The sequence below is a fragment of the Gadus chalcogrammus genome, chromosome 22 (assembly GCF_026213295.1).
Source record: "Gadus chalcogrammus isolate NIFS_2021 chromosome 22, NIFS_Gcha_1.0, whole genome shotgun sequence".
NCBI classification, from domain to species: domain Eukaryota; kingdom Metazoa; phylum Chordata; class Actinopteri; order Gadiformes; family Gadidae; genus Gadus; species Gadus chalcogrammus.
Window position 1 is genome coordinate 16,369,831 of NC_079433.1, and position 23,448 is coordinate 16,393,278.

Genomic DNA, 23,448 nt, shown 5'->3' on the forward strand with positions numbered 1-23,448 from the left:
ATGATGATGATGATGATGATGATGATGATGATGGGGTGGTGATGATCATAATGATGATGATGATGATGGTGATGGGGTGGTGATGATCATAATGATGATGATGAGGATGATGATGATGATGATAATGGTGGGGGGGATGGTGATGTTGGTTGTGGTAGTGCTGGTTATGAAGATGCTAATGGTGGGGGTGATGGGTATGATTTGGATGCCAACACACACATTGGTCCACAGTGGCGTCCCCTACCTCCCATACCCCTGTGGCCACGGCCTCCTGACCAAACCCTTACCTGTGGTTGTTTGGTGGTCCCTAGGGAGAGCAGGGGTTCCAGGGGATCACGGGCCCCCGAGGGCCCCCGGGCCACGGTGTCCCAGGAGAAAAGGTACAACAGCTTCTGCGTCGCTCGTCATGAATAAGGTGCGCTGGGCGGTTGTGTGACAGTGTTGTTGAACCCGACCCAGGGCGGCAGAGGCTCCCCGGGAGAACGGGGCCGCAAAGGAGACCTGGGGGGATTCGGAGAACCCGGGACCCCTGGACCCATGGTAACACGGGACCACAGCTGAATGACATACTGCAGACCCATTCACATTGACAATATTACATGGTGGAGATGGACCGTTGAATAGGGCACACAATGCACAGATTCCGACCCACGCACCTCACAATATTGATGCCCCTATTTATAAGTAGTATGTAGAGGATATTGCCATTACATTGCTTGGAACGAGTTGTCTGATCTCCCCTTGGTCTTGCAGGGGAAACCTGGGGAGAAGGGGCTGCGCGGGTTGAATGTGAGTATATCCGGGTGGGATTCCCTTTCTATCGGCCCTATGTCAGCATGTGTCTACGTTGCATCTCATCCCGTTCTGGTTCCTTCCACACACGCAGAGAGAAGAGGTCATCAGAATAATCCGTGAAATATGTGGTGAGTGTCTTGTTTCATCATCATAGTCGTATACCTCTAGCTTTACTCCTCTCTTGAGTCTTTCGGGTGTTCATGATCACTTTAAGTACACGTTACACTACTATCAGTTCAATTCATGTTGAAATATATTTGTTTCGATTTCACATGCAACCTTTTACTTCAAGCCAATGTTGTTGTTTTCTTTTCATATTGAGTTAGGATATAAGACAACTTTTACTTGTTATAAAAATATTAAAGATGTATAGATGTATAGGCCTATACATCAATATATATTTAATCTATAATTGTATACATTGACAATGCTCAAAACACAGAAGGAGCCTGTTTTCCCCGGCACTATGATGGACCTTCGAGGCAGGAGACTTCAGTGCGCTCTTCAGTCATTAAATGGCACAGGGATGATACAAACCTTGCTAACCCCCCCCCCCCTCCTCGGTTTGTCCTGCAGGCTGCGGGCTGAAGTGCCGCGAGAGCCCCCTGGAGCTGGTGTTCGTGATCGACAGCTCCGAGAGCGTGGGGCCCGACCACTTCGAGGCGGTGAAGGACTTTGTGAACGTGCTGGTGGACCGCGTGTCGGTGAGCCGCGAGGCCAGCCGCGTGGGCGTGGTGCTCTTCAGCCACGTGGCCATGGTGGTGGCCAGCCTCACGCAGCACTCCAGCCAGGCCGACGTCAAGGCCGCCGTGCGGGGCATGCCCTACCTGGGCGAGGGCACCTTCACGGGCAGCGCCATGCGCCGCGCCGGACAGCTGTTCCGGGCGGCGCGGCCCGGCGTACGCAAGGTGGCGGTGGTGCTGACGGACGGCCAGGCCGACCGCCGCGACGCCGTGCAGCCGGCTGAGGCGGCGGCGGAGGTGCGGGCGGCGGGCGTGGAGGTGTTTGTGATCGGCGTGCTGAACCGCAACGACCCCGACTACCTTGAGTTCCAGGAGGAGGTGAAGACCATGGCCTCGGACCCCGACGACGAGCACGTATACCTCATCGACGACTTCAGGACCCTCCCCGGTAAGCCAGCATGTGGGGGGCCTCTCGGTGTCTCAGGAGCTGTTCACTAGTGTTGGCTCGTTCGTTCGCGAACTGGTTCGAATGACCGAGTCTTTAGGACGAACGAACTGAACCGGTTTGTCTCCCTCGTTCGTTCGGTCGTCTCGTTCACCATTCGATTCACTGGAAACTCGACTGAACGAACAAACGAGTTTCCGGTAGCACTAACTCCCCTGAGTCTGACTGACTCAGCTGAGAACCGTGCAATGGCGTGCATTCCATGATGCGATTCACCGTTACCGGAAACTAGGCTGAATCGCGAACGACTCCTCCACGTTCAGTCGAGTTTCCGGTGAATCGATTCACCGGAAACTCGACTTAACGTGGAGGAGTCGTTCACGAATCGTATGTTCGTTCAGCCTGGTTTCTGGTAGCGGTAAATCGCATCATGGAATGGACCCCATTGCACGGTTCTCAGCTGAGTCAGTCAGACTCAGGGGAGTTAGTGCTACCGGAAACTCGACTGAACGAACGAACGAAGGAACGATTCGCGAACGACTCCTCGTGGCGAACTGAATCACGCGAACTGGGTCACGGAAACGAATCATTGAATCCACCACTACTGTCCACGACCGATGCTCTCGTTCTAGCGTAGATGAGCGTGTGGGCGTCATGTAGTGATGGCAGGAGGGACTTCATGTTTATCACTCCGGTGCAAATCACTGAAAAAGGGCTCAGATTTTTTTTAATCTTTGTGTTTTGCCAAATCGCCCTATGAGCTGCTCCAGAAAAAAAATAAGATGCAGCTTATTTAGTTTTGGTTCATGAAAATACGGATTCAAGCTGCAGCCTTGTTTTTCGAATAATACGACAATTAATTTCATTAGCAGTACGCTGATCAGTCACATACCCTTAAGTGGTTCCACCGCTCAGGTGGTTTGTGACCCAGACAAACCCGCTCCAACAAAGTAACTAAAATGAAGCAAGAGTATATCAAACACCCCGTTCACATCTGCCATCAGACCTTAGATGTTAACCTACTAATCTGAGAATGAGCCTGTGTGATACGACGTTGATTCAGCTGCCGTGTTGTGGTTTTGTTTCTTTTTGTTAAAGACCTGGAGAGCAAGCTACTGAGTCGTATATGTGAGCACGATGACGGCACCCTGTTCGTCCCCAACTCCTTCAGCCCCTCCACGCCCGGGGAGAACGACCTACCCGAGACGCTAGACCAGGGTCACGTACTCCATTTACCAGAGGTCGTCACACAAGTAAGTGACCACATATTCATGTGAAAAGAGCTGAACCAATGCCAGAATAAGCGACCCAAAATATATCCTTCCCTCCCCCCTATTTCTCTGCAAGTAGAAGAACTGTGCAGTCACGCACCTGTGATTTACAGATGAAATGGATTCCAAGAACTAATCAGGGAAGAGATGCCCTGTTTGTTAAGAAATTAGCTGATGTCTAAAAAATTCTCACAGAGCGTGTGCTCTGTGCCATATAGAACAAATTACAAAGAACTTATATCCCTCATATCTTACCTACAGCCCCTTTAACGTAGGAGTTCTCCTAAGTCCTGTCCCTGTGGGTTCTCCCAGATCGACCTGCCGGGGGGGCCAGACACTACCCCCGCCCCCGAGCCCACCCCAGACTACGACGACAGCTATGAGGACGGCCTGGTGGACGCCAGCCAGGCCACGGCGCTCTACGAGGAGCCCCCCCGGGAGCAGGGGCCCCACACTGTGGAGGGGCCGCAGACTAAGGGCAACTGGCTGTACGTCAGGGAGACGACCCGGGCCCCTGGCACGACGACACCACTGCCAGTGCTCTACGGGCCAGGTGAGACACCAAACTACAACACCACTTAAAGGGCACATATTAAACCAGTGTGAGGGTGATTAGCCGTTACAAGCCGTTTTGATGATGTGCCTCTCCTGACATCACAAGTGGGCGTGTCTACCTAGATGTCTGCTGGATAGATCAGTCTACCAGCCAGAAGAACGGCTCGTAACGACTGATCACACTCGCACCTGGTGGTACAATATGGGACCTTTCAAAAGGGTTTGTAGAATGTGCGCTGGTTATCAGACTTGAGTCCAGCAGCAGCCAGTCTGGCTGTGTTTGTCACAGTTCATCAGTTATAACGTCAGATTTGATTTATGATTTCATAAAGGTTATCACAACACACAAGCAGAAGCGATTTCTTTATTTTTTCAGAAATCCTCCCGATACATTTCTAATGCCGATGGTGTCACCGGAACCAGATCAAGTCTCTGCCCTTCTGTCATCACTCCAGATTCTGGCTGTGACCAGCCCTTGGACCCGGGGCCTTGCCGGGAGTACCTGGTGAGGTGGTACTACGACCCAGAGGCCAACGCCTGCGCCCAGTTCTGGTACGGAGGTTGCCAGGGCAACCAAAACAACTTTAAGGCCGACGCGGACTGTAGGGACGCCTGCGTCTACACGTAACAGACATCAGGGTGGGGTGGGCAGGTGGTGGTGGTGGTGGTGGGGGGGGGGGGGGGGGGTCTGTGGCTCACTGTTGGACCTCATGAGATCAGGACCTCAGAGCGCTTGAACATCATCCCGCTCCATTGACGGACATTGTGGAGCAAAAACAGAACACCGCGCCTTGAGTGATAGACTCATTATTCGTTTAGAATAATTTACTTCTTGTCACTTTCTTCTTACGTTTTTTTTTTACTAATTTGTTCATTCATTCATGTATTTTCAGTGGGTTCATTTAGGACACTTTAATAATACTGTGAATAACCTTAACTGTTTTCATGAATATGTTAAGGACAATCTTTGGTGCTTATCTGAAAATGTTCTTAATTATCTAACATCGTCAAATCCATAGGTTTTGTAAAGTCAGTGTATATACCAAATAAATGTATCTCAACAACCATGTGAATCATGATCAATGAAAAATATATTTTTCAATAACCTTTCCTAATAACAGTTAAAAGTATATATACATAGATAGATAAATGTATCTTAGCAATGTAAATATTTTATGGTATTAAAAATGTTGACACATTGTGATTACATAAAAATGTAAATACAACTTAAAATGAAAGACTGCTCTTGCGCACACAAATCCAACACCCACCCATCCACACAAACAGCCAAACACACACACTAACAGACACAGCCACAAACACAGACACACACACAGCCAACCCCCCGCCACACACACACACACACACACACACACACACACACACACACACACACACACACACACACACACACACACACACACACACACACACACACACGCACACACACACACACACACACACACACACCGGACACACACAGCCACCCACACACACACTGCTTACAAAACACACACACACACACACACACACAGCCACACACGCACTGCTAACAACCCATACACACACACCCATACCCACACAGCCTTCTACTCAGGTGGTGTTCCTGTGGTGGGGTGGATGGCCCCCGCTGCTCTGCCCAGGGGCCCCGGCCCCGTCCTCCGGTGGGTCCGGCTGGTACCGGTGCTTGTAGCCGTAGGCCCGGAGGTGGTAGGTTAAATACTGCAGCGTGTGCATGTGAACACTATCCACGTAGTGAAATGTGACCGCGAAATCTGAGCAGCAACCCGGGCCCTGCGGAAGGCAGCACACATATTGGTGTCAATAAAAATAAATAAAAATGTATAAATAGAAGAAAACGCTTAGAAATAACAACGTCTAATCCCTGACCACTTTGTGGGCGGGGGCTTGAGTGATGCTCTAAGCATCGTGGGAATTTTCCGGAGGCCAATCAGGGTCTTGTGGAATGGACTTAAAAAGGATACGCTGACAGAATCCGTCGAACCATAGAGACGTCTGAGCCACAGAAAAATAATAATTTCTCAGAAATCGACGACAAAGAACCACGTTACTTGCAGAATTGTATTTCTGCTTATGGGTTGGTTGGGTAACAGTGAAGTGACCCCGTCTCCAAAACCAGCTCAGACGTACGAAAACATCAGACTGAACGAAACAAATCAGTCATTCAGGAAGATTTTCTGTAAGAAAGGCTCTTTCACGGAGCTTAGGAAAGACCCCAGATATACAGATGTACTCACACCATTTGCTTACCTCTACCACCCTGTAGTGCTCATAGAGGAGATACCAGGGCCTGGACTTAAAGCGTCCCACCCGGGGCACCAGCACCTCAGGGGTCATGTGATGAAAGGTGTGCCTCCCGAGTCTGTCCCTGGTGTCCACCGGTCGCACCTGGACCTTCTCCATGCACATGCCCAGGGCCATGTCCTCGATGTCACTGTTGTGCGTGCACAGGCCGCTCTGGAAGGCCGCCACGTAGCGCCGCAGCGCCTCGCGGCTCAGCACGTAGCCCGCGCCGCCGCTCATGTAGCCCTGCTTCACGAAGGGGTGGAAGCGGCGGCCGAGGTACAGCGGCTGCTCCGTGTCCTGCCGGGACAGCAGGCGCCGCAGGTTCTCCACCACCACGAAGGTGTCGTCGTCGGCCTTGAGGAACCAGTCGGCGCTGTCCAGGTGGTGCCGGTGGACGTACTGGAAGGCTCTGATGGTCTTCCAGTAGAGCTGGTCCCGGCCCTCGCTGACATTAAGGCCCACCGTGGGGAAGTCCGTCTCCTCGGAGCTCATGAACAGCGCCGTGTCGCAGTGCCTGGCCCAGGTGTCGCGCACGTGGCGGGTGCGTCCCTCCAGGTACTTGGGCCCCGTCATGATCCAGCAGAGGATCCGGGGCTGGGCAGGGTCCGGGGCCTTCTGCTGCCCGCCTGAAACCAAAAGGCAGGTGAATGCCCGTACTTGTCCAGCAGGGGCGTAGCCCTCAGTTTGGGTAGGGAACATTTTGTAGGACTTTGTTTAGGGTCGGCTCTTGGAGAACATCATTAGACTATTTACCAACCACCACAGTGTACAGCTAGGTCTTCATACTAAATACTACTAATACTTATGTATTGATCACAATTGTACTCACACAACACAAGTATTTCTCAACCATCCTCTCTCCATCATCGTGTTTTTGTATTCAACAGCCTATCATTGAGATTGGTATTGAAATGCAGGGGAGTAATAGATAAACTGGACGCTTCTTTTCTCTTATTTCCGTAAACCTCTTTCCTATTGTACACCAGGAGATGTTATACATTATATATATCTATTGGAATATACGTATATTTTTTATAAAAAAGTTGCTATGCTGCATGAAACACCCATAGTTGTTTAAATGATTAGGGAGGGTAATTAGGGAGGGAACAAGACAGGGGAGAAGAATTCAGACCAGTATGGCAGCCTAGTGCTTTCACAGAGGATAGAGGTTTCACCTAAAGGAAGATTTCCTAAGATTGGTGGGGACACATATCACTAGCGTCCTTGCTAGAAACTATGGCCCGCTAACAACATACCATGAAACTATGGCCTGCTAACGACATACCATGAAACTATGGCCTGCTAACGACATACCATGACACTGCTTGCCTGTTTGCCCTAACAACCTCACCTGTGTGATTAACCTGCACAACAGGTTTGTATGCTCGCCAGTCGAAGCGTGGGTTGGAAGAGGGCGATCTTATCAGCTGGTACACATTATTATGAAAGAAGTGGAATCCAATGCATACACCGATGATAAATGACAAGGGAGATTTGTAGTTCCTCATTGCTGTTTCTGTAAACGCAAGATTTCAAAGGGAATAAAAGAAATTCAAAACAAACATTATGCTATTGGATGGGGGGAGCGACGACAGCAGACTTCCTGTTGGTACAAAACAATGTGTGTGTGTGTGTGTGTGTGTGTGTGTGTGTGTGTGTGTGTGTGTGTGTGTGTGTGTGTGTGTGTGTGTGTGTGTGTGTGTGTGTGTGTGTGTGTGTGTGTGTGTGTGTGTGTGTTTTAAACCACCATGCTGAATGCAGTCCATACTCCAATAGTAAACATCAACATTGACTACGGCAATTACAACACATTATTGTCACAGGTCAGTAATGGGAAACCTCAATTTGTGCCAGATAATATCAGCAGGCCCTGTATTGCCTAAGTTCTATGGTTAGATTCATACTCTTCGGAATAGTTTGAATGGCTAAAAAACAATAAAGAATTTCAAACTCAATCAGCTATATATAACAATATTCCATACTTAACTGGACAAGGAGTTCTCTCTTCTGTGTAATGTTCCTTAAAGAAGCCTTAAAGAACAGCTTAATGTCTAGCAGGAGGAACCTGCTGTCATGCCAGTAAAAAGGTCCCTGTGTCGCGCAGGTGACACGGCATCTGCCTGACACAGGTACTGAAGCAGGAAGCAGGCTCTCCAACTGGGGCTGGGATCGACCTGCCACCTGCACTGGTAGTACGAAGTCACCATTCCAGTTGGCTGGGTAGCTACAGTCTGCTCCTACGTGCCCTAACCTGTTTGGATTGTATTTTCTGAACATACCTAGAAAGATATTTACTTTATTAAATTCATAACAGAATAAATAACTAACAGCCTCTGTGTCAACTATATCAGCCTGCTGATCTTTACTATCGCTGGTAAACTCTAGGGTATAGTTACAGCCGTTGGACTTTGGACTTCAGGTTCTTTATTTTAATCAAACCCAAATCTACATTTTGGCCCCACATTACATAGTGTCTAAATATACAGAAAGGTTGAGCAGGGGTGTTTCAAGCTTTTTGGGGCCGATGCAAAATTACTTTTGGGGCCCTTTCAATTTGAAGCGGTCAGGACTATGGCTGCACGGACAAACAGACTTAAATCTAGTTTCTACCCCAGGGCCATACAGGCGTTGAACGTTGCCAACACCTGACCTCGTAATATCCCGCACACGCACACGCACATAACATGTGGCAGCTACTGGGGAACTGTGCAATTCCCTACGAACCATCTATTTATTTATCTATTTATTTATATTATCATATTAAATATTTATTTATTTATTTTTTCTAAGGACTTACCTGTAGCTGTACTTTGACAATAAAGATCATTCATCGGTATTACAGTATCGTAATCAGTCAGACGTAATCGGCTAGGTGGCTACATGACCCTACCTAGAGGTAAGGGTGCATTATTGTCTGCCCGTCAGATCAAATGACACAAATACATAGGGGTATTCGGAACAATATCCCTAACATAGACACAATGTTAACAAGCATCCATTCTTGAGGTGGTTCATGAAGCATCTAATGAAGTTAGAATTGCAGTTTATATTGTAAGTGGGCGGAATGGTAAATTAAGTCATTGTTGTTTGACGTCCCCCTGAGGTCAAAGGTCACCAAATGTTTGTCTGTCCCCAGAATGATGTCATGCGTCTATGTAGCAAGTTCTTCCTGTTAGGCGGCTTTGCCGTCAGGTTAGATTGGCTGTCACGGCCAAACGGTTTGGAATTAGAAAAAGCTGTTTGGCAGGTTTGTTCGGCTTGTTCTGAAGATCATATAGGACAAGTTTCATGATGATTGGACATAATCTAGCAAGTTTGGCTATAATATGTTAAAGTGTTGCTGAGAACTGGCTTACTTCCTGTTAGGCAGCTTTGCCGTCGAATTTGATTGGCTGTAGCGGGCAAACGGTTTTGAATTAGAAAATGCTGTTTGCACATTTCGGCTTGGTCTGAAGATCATATAGGGCAAGTTTCATGATGATTAGACATCATTTGTGGCCTGTGGATATGTAATGTTGATATTGACAACTTTCAACATGGCAGCCAGGCTTTGCCGACAAGTTTGATTGGCTGTCACGGCCAATCGGTTTAGAATTAGAAAAAGCTGTTTGGCAGGTTTGTTTGGCTTGGTCTGACGATCATATAGGGCAAGTTGCATGATGATTGGACATAATCTGTGGCCTGGGGATATGAAATGTTGATTTTGACAACTTTCAACATGGAGGCCAATTTCTGATGTTCAAATGGGAAATATTGTATTAGCTATATGGGGCCGTCTGAGAGTATCACCAAACATAGAAAATTTGTTTGAAATATACTCATGTGACGAGAGAAGAGTTAAAACACGTCTTTGTTAATTATAGCGCCCCCTAGAGGTCAATGGTCACCAAATTTATTGAGTGTCTATGACGTCATGTATCTATGTACCAAGTATGGTTATGATATGTCAAAGGGCTGTTGAGATATCTGCTTACTTCCTGTTTGGCGGCTTTGCGGTCGAATTTGATTGGCTGTAGCGGGCAAACGGTTTTGAATTTGAACAATATTCAAATTTGTGAAAGGAGTAGCATTTCAAACCAAGATGGCGGAAAATCCATCATGGCGAGAAACGACGACATAAGGTGCGTTGAACTCGGCTTGGCCCAAGAAATCCAATGATATCTGGTTTGTGAATATTGGATGAATGGGTTGAAAGTTATAAACATGAATGCATGTTGAACTGTTGGTGGCGCTAGAGCTGTTGGGCTAGCGACCTCAAATTTGCTTCATGGGCTAATGGGAGGGTCCTGAACCAGTGTGCCAAATTTCACAACTTTGCACCAAGGCGTTCTATGGGCTGCCATAGACTCCCATGGCAGGTTAATAATAATAATAGAAATTCATACAAAAACAATAGGTTGTCTCGCAACCTCGTTGCTTGACACATACTCGGATCAGTTTAATTTATACGCCACGGCTAGGCAAGAGACTACATTGTTAAATGTACAATTATATGCTGATTGTTGTTTTTTTAGTTTGTGTTGCATTCAAGAACAAATTTAAGTTGAATCTTTGGTCCCACCAGTAATATATGCACTAAGAAGAGTATATGATAAAATAGTCCAGCTGCACAGCATGCAGTAAATGGGGTGCACAGTAGCAAACAGAACCAACAGCGACGGTAGTCACTCCTTGCCACTAGGGGTCAGCATCGGGAGGGTGAGACCTGTCTCCGCAAAGCCAAAGGGCAAAGGAAACCCTTCCCCTGTAAACAAGGACGTTAAATAACTGTCATTGTCTGTTTCAGTCATTGAGGCCCTGTGTCCTTTGGCTCTCTTCTATGACTCTATTCTGTGTGGTAAGATGAAGCTTCCGTTGAGTAGAAGGTTCTGCTGAAGGACTGTCAGGACAGCTGTCGCCTGTGTAATGTCTTTAGATCGGACCTGACCTAGGTGTAATAAACTGTCCTCATCTTCTGGAGATGACTGCCCATGTATCCAAAGTGCGTTCCCTGTACAAGAGGATCCTCCTGCTGCACCGCTTCCTTCCCATCGACCTGCGGGCGCTGGGAGACCAGTACGTCAAGGAGGAGTTCAGGAGGCACAAGAGCGCTTCTCCGAAGGAAGTGTCTGCCTTCATGGTCGAGTGGGAGGTGAGGTGTTTGTTTATGTCACTTATGTCCGACTGGCTGCCCGTGTTGGAAGCTATGAACTAACTCAAATGAATTGACCTAAAGGCGCGCTGACCTTAAGGATGACAGTGCTGTAGTGTCAGCTTCGGGCCACTAGATGGTGCCACCGCTTCGCTTTACTAGGCTGCGGTCTAAACTATTGAGCTGCGTTCTCTGAGGCCCTTCGGCTGCTAAACCCGGGGCCAGCAGTGACTCTCGATCAGGATGCTGTTAGGAGACTGTAGGCAGGACATTTTATTTTTTTTCCCGTATTGAATTCCATTTATTTAGAAGGATTACTTTACTTTTTCTAATAAATAACAGAGCAGCACATAATTCAATAAATAATGATGTATAAATGTATAGATAAAATATCTGTGCAAAAAATAATATTTACGGCCATCTGTAGGCAAAGTATACCGAATTTAAGACATACAAAATCTGACTACATTAAACATATCAGATCACACACACACACACACACACACACACACACACACACACACACACACACACACACACAGTAAACGTACACTCTCGAAACAAGCTAGATATTCAATAATTATTGATTTTCAGATTTTCATTTACATTTGATTAGATTTAGATAAAGATGTGCTAATTGAAACGGTTGTCATTGGGGTGAATCCACGGCAGCGGTCCCCTCTGATGTTCAGCCTCACGATGTTTCATCTGTACACCAGGACCCTGAGCAGCCAGGGACATCTTGTTCTACCCCCCGTTATGTACAGCAGCCATGTCCATAAATCCCTCCATTTACAGTGGGCCACCTTGGAGTCCTGGAATGTAATACCAGCCCTGTGTTATCACACGTGGGTTATTTATATTGGCCTCTTATGGTTTTCTTTACCTTCTGAGAGGAGGCTGAAGGCTGAGAGGGGCGGAGGAGTGGTGGGGGGGCTGCTCAGGTCTCTAGTGAGGGAGAAGGCAGCTGAGACCAGCGGCTCACTGAGACAGCATGCCGGGACGCTGGAGCAGGTCTGCAGGTTTTGATGCTCGTGATGGTTGTCGTAGGGGGGGGGGGGGGGGGGGGAACGACGAGCCAGGAAACATCATGGAGACGTCGTCACCACAGAAGTACCCAGGGCTGATTCCGGGAGACACCTCCCCCTCAGGCCCCATAGCTACGGCACACGGTGCAGACGCTGTGTGTGTAATGAATATGATCGTAGAATCAGAACGCCCCCTCAGCCCCTGGGCGAGGCAGTCGTCACGCCACAGCAGGGCACAGGGAAGGTTTGAGGAACAGATGAGGAGCTGGCCTCCAAATGTGATTATACATCCACTGAGTGTTCACTTTAATCAGAGAGAGAGAGAGAGAGAGAGAGAGGTGCAAGGCGGGGCGTGGCTGTCAGTATGGGAATTTGACTGTGAACATGGGATCGATCCAACGATAAGGAGGACCCCATTAGACCCATTAGCTAATGGACAGGGTTTACAGTTCAGACGTGACTTCAGTACCACCCCTTCATAATGTTTGCAACTAGCCATGTCTAATTAGAGGACTTAAGGCCATTCATCCCTAAATCCCTGGCATACGGTTAATTGAACTGATAACCTTCTTTCTTCACCTGTAATTTATTCTAAGCTCAGTTTTAACACTTTGGCTATCGGCCAGCGTGTTGGGATGAGTCATGTTTGGGGTTTTGCTCAGGGGAGGCAGAGCGGGGAATTGAACCAGCAACCTTCCGCTTGCCAGACAAAGTACTCCAGCCCTACCGGAGTTACTGCTGCCCGTAAGAGGAGTACAACTGGAAATTTAGAAACAAGATGTCAACTGTAGGCCACAGTTGAAAAAGTCGCTAGGCTCCGCCCTTAGAACGCAGAAGAGCCAATGACATTCCAGCCTCAACTATACTCGGACATCCGCTCGGACAACTCAGTTTAAAACAACAGAGAGGAGGCATAATATATCAATTTAATTTTGGATTTATGTACAGTCGGTATCCCGAGAGGCTGCAGAATGGGGTATATTTCATCCCTTTGTGTGGCAGGCCAGAATACCAACTGAATTTAAGCTTGTCACCTTCTGTATGTATTTGTACGTTTTATATACCCTCTGTAGCGTAATGTAGTCTCTTTCGATTGCTTCTGGAAGAAATTAAATCATTTTTCACCCTAAACTTCTCCAAAACCTGCTTTGATGTACTGTCAGCTGACATTTTTCCATATGTATTTGTTATCTAGTTGGATTTTTTTGTACGAGTTCATCATAGTAACGACGGGGGGTCGTCACCATAATGTCCAGGGTAGGAGTGAGTTAATCAACTAGTTTCCGCAACTGGATAACAGAATGACCATCTTGGACTAGTCTTTACCGTTTTCCCTTATACAACTTAATATTTGAGGTGGCATGTTCCTTTGTGGTCACGAATAAGTTCTATCAATTTATTGCAGATTGATCCTTCTATTCGTACTTTGCTTCATGGTCCTTTTTATGGACCATTCCAGGAATAATTTCCCAAAGTGTTAAAGAAGGGAAAGGGCTAATTCAGTTATGAGGCATGCTGGACTAGAGGGCCCTCCCTAGTGGGTTCAGGGCAGCGTCGCTCCTCCTGGTGGATGTATCGCTCCCTGGCTCGCGGTCAACATAATTCCATTAAGCTCAAGGGAAAAGCCTTTAAGACAAATGGTTTGTTATTGCCGATGTTGAAACCATTCCAAAATCCATTCAGGGAGGTTTCCGCTGAATTGGTAAGCAGTGCACTAGCCTTTGACGTCGGTACTGTCAGTTGCACTGATGGCTTTTTTATGAATGAAAAATGCACGTTGCAGGTCAATATTTCAAAGATGACGCTGTTCTCTGGGATGATTCATGCGTGGCGTTATGATCAGGTGAGCCGCGTAGGGGCCCTCCCAAAACAGAGGACGCCAAATTTGTTCTTCGGACAAATTAGATCTTTCTGTCTCTCTGTCTCCCTGTCTCCCAGTCTGTCTGTGTCTTTATCTTTATTACGTGTAGGCCGTCCGAGAAGCCATCATTGGTCATGTGGGTGTGACCAGCTATTCAGTATTCCTAACCTTTCAACACAGTATTTACTAGTACTCATAGTTACCGGCTGGAGATGGTCTGGAAAAATAGGATCACTTTACTAGAGATCAACAGATCCAGATACCCAAAGGTATATCTGTATTAAAGCTCTCGGGGATAAGATTTGAACGTTATCATCTGTGATAAAAGTGGATGTTATTTGTTTAGGTGGACCTTTATGAACCAGACCCGCCAACACTCATTTAAGCCACAATCAGAAACGGAAATTGCAATAACCTGTGTGTTGTGGTGCACATGACGTGAGTACACATGGTGTCAGGACCTCAGACTTTGTGTCACCTTGTGTCCACACAGAACTACAAGGCCACCCTCCAGACCCAGGTCCTGGACGCGTCGGGCCGCGTGGCCCCCAGGAGCCAGCTGGGCTCCGCTCTGCCGGAGGCCATGTTCCAGGACTTCCAGAACGAGCAGATCGGCCAGCTGTACGAGCTCATGTTGGAGTCCACCAAACCCAACCGGCAGTTTGACATCCAAGAGTAGAGAGAGGCAGCCCCCCGCCGCCCTGTCTCTGCCGTAGGCCTCTGACACGGAGCTAAGCCCAACAGAGGTGGTGCGTGCTCTGTACCAGAGTGTTCCCCGAGAACCAACACCCAGGCTTTCAAAATGTGGTTATTATAATAATAAAAGTACTGTGCAATATCCCCGTGTTCCTCTGCTTCTCTCCCTGCACGAATGTGACAAAAACAGGGGTGGGTGTGTGCTGTGTGGGAACTCTAAATGCATTAATGTGGCAGTAATTAGATTACTTTGTCAACTTTCTTTCTCGCATGACTGCAACACTGAAGTCATTGGTCGGAAAATGAAACGAAAAGGCGTGGAATAGGGATAAGCCTTTTCTGCAAATGCACACAAGTGACGAATCCATGGTGAGTCTTTTCAACCTCACTGCCGATATCTCCATGGTTTTGTGGGGGTAGCCCTTATTTATTCAGGCAGAAAACATGAATAGTTTCACCACACACACACACAGACACACACATCTATATATAATTACACACACACACGACACAACATAAGGATAGATCCACGACAAACATTTGTGAATGCCCTATTCTTCTGAAAGGAGTTCCTTGCACTAAGTCTGAATATTAACCTGATGGGGGCTGGGTTTGGACATATTGGATATATTACTTGGACCAGATCTATTGGCAATAAGGGTTTAATATTTTGCATTTCAACTGACTTTGGAAGTTTTCTCACAGCAGATGTTGTCTCCACCATAACCTTTCAAAAAGGGTCACAGCACAGACAGTCTTTTCTCTTACTCATACCTCTTTAAGTCATGCCGCAGATTGCAGACCAACTCCTTTGGAAGAGAGGTGCTGAATGAAAGTTGAGCCTCTGGAGCAGCATTACAGATGGACGCAACCTGGATCAATAGCGGACTGATGGTCAAAGCAGGGCCTGTCGTCTCCCCAAGAGGGCCAGACAGGTAGCTTAAACCGTTCCCACTGGAGAACAGGAGAGAGGAACAACGTGTCTCTGAGCAGCCAGAGGAGTAATAAAAGGGTACTGGTGTGTGTACATGCACACAAACACACACAAACTCGTCCTGACACCAGCCAGGTGAATCAATGGCTTCTAAACAGTTTTTTTGCAACCTTGTGTTAGCAGAATTCACTCAGAGGAATATTGGCCTCTGAAGCGTGACAATCAATGGGAACCTATTAGGATACACAAAGTCTTTGACCACGGTGGTGTACGTAGTGGTCACTTCAAGTAAGCCAAGCAAAGACAAAGCGTAGAATGAAGGAGGCTTGGTGCACTCTAAGGGTTGACATCAGAGGGTTCTTCTCATCTGCAGGCCGGCCTACAGATGCTGAAGGTTATCCAGGGAAAGCTTGGATAGGGATGGTTGTCAACAATTTTATTTCTACGGTTCTTTCACCTGTCTCTAAAAGACAGATCGATTTTAACAATAGTTAGAAAGCCAGAATGAAAACACAAAGTCATTGAGAAATTGTTCACATTCCAAAACACAATAGCGATTTTTCCTTGCAGCTAAACAATTGGTTAACCATGTGGGTTTCATTGAATCCATTTGATCCACAGGAAATAACTTGAAACAACAAATACAATAAATAAGTTATAAAATAGTCCCATATCTCAGCTAAACTATCACAAACTGAAGTCTGATATTCAGGCTGTTCAGGGTCACTATGGACCGAAGGTTTATGGGGAGCGGTGCACTGCAGACTCACAACAAGATGGAGAACAACAAGTTTTAGGGTTTGCAAGCCGTGGGCTGCTGTGCTCTGAGAATAACGATAAGAATTAGCGCACCAACCCATTAGAACTACATGCCCTTAAATGGGCTGTCAGGAAGAAGTTCCGAGATCTGCTATTTCCAAAGGTCATGGGTATCACAGAACACTGTCCTGGGTGGCACTTGGGCACAGAGAACCTTTGGGCAATCAAACAAAGGTGGAGGCCCACGTGGCCCAGTTGACTTTCGTGGTACACTGTAAGCCTTGGAGATTGAATCGAAATGTACTGATGAAAGCAAGCTGCTGGGCCGCCCAGCTAACTGGAAGCCGAACCATGTTGATAGGAGCCACCTCGCTGGACACACTGAGGAGGAAGTTCCCCAAGTGGGTCCCGTGGCGACAGACCTGAGAAAGGCCAATGAACCGGCCTTAAGGGGAGTTGATCGGGCAGAGGGGCCGTCTGAACCTGCAGCGGGGGGTTTGTTCAGATGTCTAATGGATCCACCCGACGGCGAGGAGGTCACTGCTGACATACAGTATGTGTACGAAACCCTGCATGATCAAGGTGCTCATTTCAGCCTTGAAAGCACTGAGCCACGCTGTTGTGTGACTCCACGCCGATCACAGGGTTTTGAGGACAGTGTTATTACGAAGCTTTTCCGGATCTACGGGATGGAACCGGAACTGGAAGGAATACTCACTTAGTCCTTGCCTACCATAGCCATGCTCATTTATCTCTGGGGTAATCCCATTTCTACCTGCTTTTTCTGGTTCAGCGGCTCTGTCGAGCGAAACATCTCCTTAGACCCATAGAACCTCGACATCCCTCTGAGTCCGACTCTTACAAGGTAGTATGTGTTCCTCATTGCTATCTCAACACCCCTCATCCGCACAATGTACTGGCCAAAAGAGTCACAGCCCTGATACAGGCCCAGGGGTGGGTCAGATGGGAATTCAGAAAGGGTGGGTCAGATGGAGAGGCAGTCTGAGGATGCAGACGAGTGTGTGGAACATCTGCAGGGTTAATTCCCCATTAGGTATAAAGACTATTTTAACAACTAAATAGGTGTGTGTGTGTGTGTGTGTGTGTGTGTGTGTGTGTGTGTGTGTGTGTGTGTGTGTGTGTGTGTGTGTGTGTGTGTGTGTGTGTGTGTGTGTGTGTGTGTGTGTGTGTGTGGGGGGGGGGGGGGGGGAAATAAGACATTAAAAATAAATGTATATTCCCCTGTAATATCAGGCATAATCATAAAGTGTCAAACTAATACTTATTGCACGCACATTGGCCAAATTAAGAAGTACAGATAATTCCAACAGATGAAGTACAGATTTTCCCAGCAGATCATCATCTCTAATATCCACAATCATTCTTTCTTTGAAATACGGTTGCTATGATGATGAGCCAATGGTATCCAACGGCACACTGTCTAAATGCTCTGCGATACAGAATTGTTTCTTCTACATATTTACGGAGGCACCCCAAGCCAGTATTAATTCAAAACAATTTCCAAAAGAGTGTTTAGACTAGGGAGATTGTTACTTATGGTTAGGTTTATCTGGTTACCATTTCTTACCTACGTATTAGGTTAGAAATGGCATTAGGTAGGCTTATGTTATGAAGCTTATGCTATAGGTTTGAGGGTTTAGGTATTAGGTTATAGATGGTTAATTTGAGGTATGGGTTAGGTTTAGGCATTAGGTTTTATGTCGTTAAGATCAGAGCTCTGTTTGTGGCCCGCTGTCCTCTAGTACCTCTGTTAAAAGAGGGTTCCCAGCTAGGAGTGTTAGGGGTACAGTAGCTGGGCTCACAAACACGGTATGCAGAAACACATCTTAACAAAGTAGACATGGCATTGGCATAGATACATTGCTGTCCTAATGCCCACTGTCAATTGATGCAACATTTTTAGTCAGTGTTGCAAAGTCAATGTTTGTTCTGGAAATCCATGCTTCCGGGACTGACTTTCATGCCAAGATTCTACCAAGTCTAAACCAACCAAACCCAGCATGGAACCAAACCTTAACACGCACAATATTTGTGAGTCTTCAGTCTCTGAAAGACTTTCACAGGTCCAGTGGGTTAATCAACAAAGGGATCCGGAACATGACACGCTGTTTACTTTTTGGATGTCCTTCACTTCTGTGAATGGCATTCATAGATTTGGCAAAACATTTCTAAAGTGTTTGCTCCAGATCCTCCACTATAGTTGCCACAGTAATTTCACCATAGATGCTATGTTGTTCCTTGCTTTTTTCACCGTTTTTTTCCGCCGTCATCACAGCACACATTTCCGTGCGTACACAATGAGGTCCTCGTGATATGGGTCGCCGCAAATTGAAGTAGCCTCATTTACACATCCCTGCACCCAAACATTGAATACAATCAGCAAAAATATGTTGACAATAACAGCCAGTAAGTACATTTAAAGGTTTGAGGGGAAGAACAGGGGGACCAATAGCTGGGGTTTGTGACTGTGTACGAGCAGAAAAGGAAAGTGCAATGCGTATGGTACACACATCCACAACATCACGGCCGACCGAGAAATAACATCGCTGGATCATTTGATGATCAAATAAATAATACAGGTAACACTTTATATTAAGGTACACATATTAATCATTAACTAGTTGCTTATTGGCATATTGGCCCTTAATTAGTCATTATAATGCTCTTATTAATGCCTTATTCTGCATGACCATATTCTACAACGACTGTGCTGTTAACTAAGAGTTTTCCTTCAATAACCTCCTAAATTACTGCTTACTGCTTATTGATAGTAGTTAAGGAAGTTATTGTACATGAATAATCTTAATATGCTTGACTTAGTATGGGCCTTATAAGGTGGTAATATGACAAGAATAGTCATTCTCCATTAATAACACTAAATAAATATGGTCTCTTCCTATGGAACAAACACAGAGGTTTTAAGAGTGATATGTTTGAACATCTCTGAACTGGTACAGCAATTAAAGAGATTATTCTACTTGTGCTGACTTTGCTCTTCTACCACTGAATGAGAATATAACCTATGCATCTCGATATAACTCAATTATTTACAAGGTGTAGTCCATCACTTAAGAAAAGACACTGGTCGTGAACTATCATTTTGAATGGGGAACATATTCAGAGTTTGAAATACTTAATTTAGAGTTATTTGTACTGTATTAAAACTTATTGTTTTGTTTTTGTTACATAAGAATAGACCATAATTATTAAGTGTTATTAAGGGAGAACGAAAGTGATCAAGTATATATATATATATATATGTATATATATATATATGTATATATATATATATATATATGTATATATATATATATGTATATATACTTGATCACTGGCCACTTCTCTTTGCTTTTTACATTGCACACACTCTTTGATATACTGTGAAGTACTGGCACTTGGCCACTTGATAATTCATACTGTGCATAACGTTTGTCGTGTATGCCCTGTTTGTCCTTATTTTAGCACTTACTTAAGCATTTTTGTTTGCCTTATCACAACTTTATATTTATATTGTATTGTATTACATCCTGGTTCCTCCCCATGTGTGTTATTTACTGTTAAAAACGATTAGGAGTTACTTAGGCATGAAACCGGATTTCCATTGGGACTGAGTTCCCTGATGGAAATCAATCTGATCCCACTGTATTCTAAATCTCTGTTAAATATAGCTTACCCTCAGAATGTAGCAAGATATCTGTTGGACTTTGTGGGCTTCTGTTTCATGGCTTTGTTTGTCTGATGACGGTCCCTCGGTGCCTGGCATCACCCAAGGAGATGTCACCTACTCCGTCACACTTGATACCCAAACCGCATGCTTATTAGCGTCTACAGCAGCCTCAAAAAGCACAAGAACAATGAGGAACCCTGGCCTTGTGTTTATATGAAACCACGTTTGAACATTGTTTGTCGAAGCAAACGTCTCATCGAAAATAGAAATGGATTACTCCTATTATGGAGAGGAAATATATTGACCAAGAGAAAGCGTGTGAGGTTATCTGAAGAGAGCCAGATGCAGTTAACACCATGAACTGCAGAAGAATCCAATTATCCACAGCCATGCTGTGTGTGGAGGCCCCAGCATTTGTGAAATTAGAGTCCCGGGAGAACACAGTGGCAGTAAATACTGACAGCACTGTAGCTTATTGATTAAGACATGAAATGCAATCACACTGGGAGTGGCCTCCTGCAGAGTTGAGCCAACGCAGTGCCGGAACTTTCTTCAATAGAGCAGACATGGAAGGGAAATAGAGATGGGAAATAGAGAAACGGCAGAAATGACAGGAAATTACAATTTATTTGAGACGTAAGTGAATAAAATAAAGTTTCTGGTTAAAACTAATTGGAATGGAGCGAAGGCGTTGCTTTATTGGCTTCACCACCGTTTTGTGACAGTAAATAATAAACATAAATGAATCAATCAGGCACTTGAGCCTCATCACTATAGCAGCAGGGAAATGGCGTGTGGGCCGGGGTGAAGAGTCTCCGCTCTCCAAACGCTGATTGGAGGTTCTTCACTCCACTCGCGCTACATAGGTACGCATGGCTGGAATAATGGAGTCATTGTTCTCATGTGACGTTATGTTATCCAACAGTTTAGGAGGTTCATATTTTAGCATTCTAAGGCAGACAAACCTCTGAGCTGGACCACACACACAAACTCACTAACGCACACACACACACACACACACGCACACGCACATACACGCACACACGCACGTACGCACACATATACACACACACGCACGTACGCACACATATACACACACACACACACAAACAAACACAGACGCACGCACACATGCATGCAGGCACACACAGGCTTGACCAGCCGTTAGTCTCTCGCACACACACACACACACACACACACACATGCATGAACACACGCATACACACACACACACACACACACGCTTGCTCTCAGAATAAAAGTCCAACCCACAGGCGTGTTTGTCTCCTGCTCTCCGCTAACGAACACAAAGAGCAGCCCACGACTCCATGGTGCTGAAGTGGTGAAGGGGCTCGTCACCTCCTAGACCCAAACTCATAGTGACCCCCCCCCCACCACCACCACCAACCCCACCCACACACCTCCGTCTGCGTGCTCATTGGTCCATCAGAGAAGGGTTAAGTGAAGGGGGTGGATGTTGTGCGTGGGACGGTGGGGGGGTCATGAGGGGCCGGTGCTGCAGGGGGGGGCGGGGCCCGATGAAAGGAGAACGGGTGACGTGGGGGTGGGCAGGATTGTGACGTCACACCCAGGGATGGTTCAAGGGTGTTGGGTGATTTAGACACAGACTCACCATGTGCACCATGTCACTCCCACAGCCCCGGAGAGTGCACACCTAGAATAAAGGAAATGGTGTACGGGGAACCAGACAAAAAAAGAAATGCCAACCATCCATCATCTGTAAAATCAAATGGTTATCAAAAACCTCACAACAGAAAGTGGAATGTCTTTTGCCGAGCCGCTGAACAGCCACCGTAGGGACTGAATCGCTCTTCATCACTGCCATAAACCTGGAGCCATCAAGATCGCTCCCGTTAACTCACGGCACCCCTAATGCCGCACACCTCCCACACAAACACACACACACGCAAGGCTCGGTTGAGTCAGCCTGCGTGCCGAGCCGACTCACCCAGCACCTCGACCGGCTGAACTCCTCCTCCGTGTGGCACGGCGACATGTCAAGTGCAACCAACGTCTTGTTCAAGCTGTCATGTCCGTCATGCGTGGCTCCCCGCCGAGGCCTTTGTCCCTCCCCGTCCCCCGCTGTACCGGAGGAGACGTCTTCTTCACCCCCGTCACCGCGCTCTGCGCTCAACTCGTCAAACATTTATGAGGACTGTTGTGTGCTGAATGCCTTCCCTTCAACGTCTGGGGGTCGTTCATCGTTTCTTTGTCTGGAGGCGGAGGCGGCGGTCTTGAAATTGGTTAAGTGCAACGGAACTGAAGGCCACTATTTCAGCGTGCAGCGAGACCACCGAATCTCAGCCCTGTTTGTTAGGGAGTACAATAAAGCTCAGTGCTATGGACGTGGCTTTCCGACATTACCGTGCTTCTCCATCGCTGTATGTTACCAAAAGTTGCAGTCACGGGATGAGCTTGAACAACAGCTATTTGATGCGGTTTGCGTACTTAATCTAAGTATATGACCAGGAGCTCCTGCTTCTCTGGTATTTCTACCTCTCCTGGGCCACGCTTGGATCGCTATGGAATCTGTTGTCAATAAAATGCATAAACGTCATATTTGAACGATGATTTGTCCAAGGGACAAAGCACAGAAAGCCCAGTGGTTCGCAAATGATATAATAGCTTTTTGTTTTGCTTCTGTTTCCTCATCACATAATCATAATTTCATGTGACTACCAGAGCATTATCAGCAGAGTTTTCATGCATTCATCCGGATCAATGCACCCTTTCACAGAGGTGCCATCGCAGGACAACCCATGTGTCGCTCATCCTGCTATGCAAGGGCGTAACTTTGGTTTGAGAAGTGGGGGGGACACAATAATCTGGGGGGTCTGGGGAAACTCCCCCCCCCCCAAAATAAATTGCGATTTGAATACCATTTCCTGCATTCCTACATACATTTAGGGACTAAGGTAAGCAATACAAAATCCGGGAATTAATTAAGTTGATCATCGTGCTAAATTATGCCAGAATAAATATGCATAATCAAAATGAATCAAACTTTTAATATAAAGAACATTTCTTTATTCATTCATCGTATGGACAGAGGTCAGTGAAAAAAAGCTACTGATATAATCATTTTCCTCCTTTAAAGGTGATCTAACATTATCAGGCCCTGAACACAGAGACACAATTGGCATGTTAACAAAATACAGAATCAGCGACCATGAACTGGAAATAGAAAGACTAGAAAGACCACTTTTTAAAACTGTGGAAACCAAGAGAGGAACATGTCTGTACCCACTGCCACCTGGGAATTGAAACAGAAATA

The 23,448-nt window shown here is 46.4% G+C and overlaps 3 protein-coding genes across 4 annotated transcripts in view; 2 read left to right on the forward strand and 1 right to left on the reverse strand.

The window, feature by feature from the left end:
• The window catches only part of col28a1a (collagen, type XXVIII, alpha 1a), a 21,094-nt gene extending 16,712 nt beyond the window's left edge, over positions 1-4,382 (forward strand). The window contains exons 24-31 of the mRNA XM_056583506.1: positions 312-380; positions 460-540; positions 754-789; positions 887-923; positions 1,372-1,926; positions 3,022-3,176; positions 3,507-3,747; positions 4,205-4,382. Of these exons, the coding sequence (XP_056439481.1) occupies positions 312-380; positions 460-540; positions 754-789; positions 887-923; positions 1,372-1,926; positions 3,022-3,176; positions 3,507-3,747; positions 4,205-4,377 (1,347 nt within the window). The 3' untranslated portion in view covers positions 4,378-4,382. The remainder of the gene's footprint in view (positions 1-311; positions 381-459; positions 541-753; positions 790-886; positions 924-1,371; positions 1,927-3,021; positions 3,177-3,506; positions 3,748-4,204) is intronic.
• A 66-nt stretch (positions 4,383-4,448) lies between these two features.
• Positions 4,449-8,237, reverse strand: c1galt1a (core 1 synthase, glycoprotein-N-acetylgalactosamine 3-beta-galactosyltransferase 1a). Of its 2 annotated transcripts, XM_056583585.1 has the most exons (4): positions 8,044-8,237; positions 7,408-7,572; positions 6,021-6,682; positions 4,449-5,543 (listed from the first exon to the last, which is right to left on the reverse strand). In XM_056583585.1, exons 2-4 carry the CDS (start codon positions 7,562-7,564, stop codon positions 5,343-5,345), a joined length of 1,020 nt encoding a protein of 339 aa, XP_056439560.1. In that variant the 5' UTR covers positions 7,565-7,572; positions 8,044-8,237; the 3' UTR covers positions 4,449-5,342. The 2 variants fall into 2 exon arrangements, with proteins under 2 accessions (XP_056439560.1, XP_056439561.1); XM_056583586.1 differs by lacking the exon at positions 7,408-7,572.
• A 2,482-nt stretch (positions 8,238-10,719) lies between these two features.
• sdhaf3 (succinate dehydrogenase complex assembly factor 3) lies at positions 10,720-14,931 on the forward strand. Its single transcript, XM_056583587.1, has 2 exons — positions 10,720-11,187; positions 14,570-14,931. Exons 1-2 carry the CDS (start codon positions 11,017-11,019, stop codon positions 14,753-14,755), a joined length of 357 nt encoding a protein of 118 aa, XP_056439562.1. The 5' UTR covers positions 10,720-11,016; the 3' UTR covers positions 14,756-14,931.
• Positions 14,932-23,448: the final 8,517 nt, after the last annotated feature.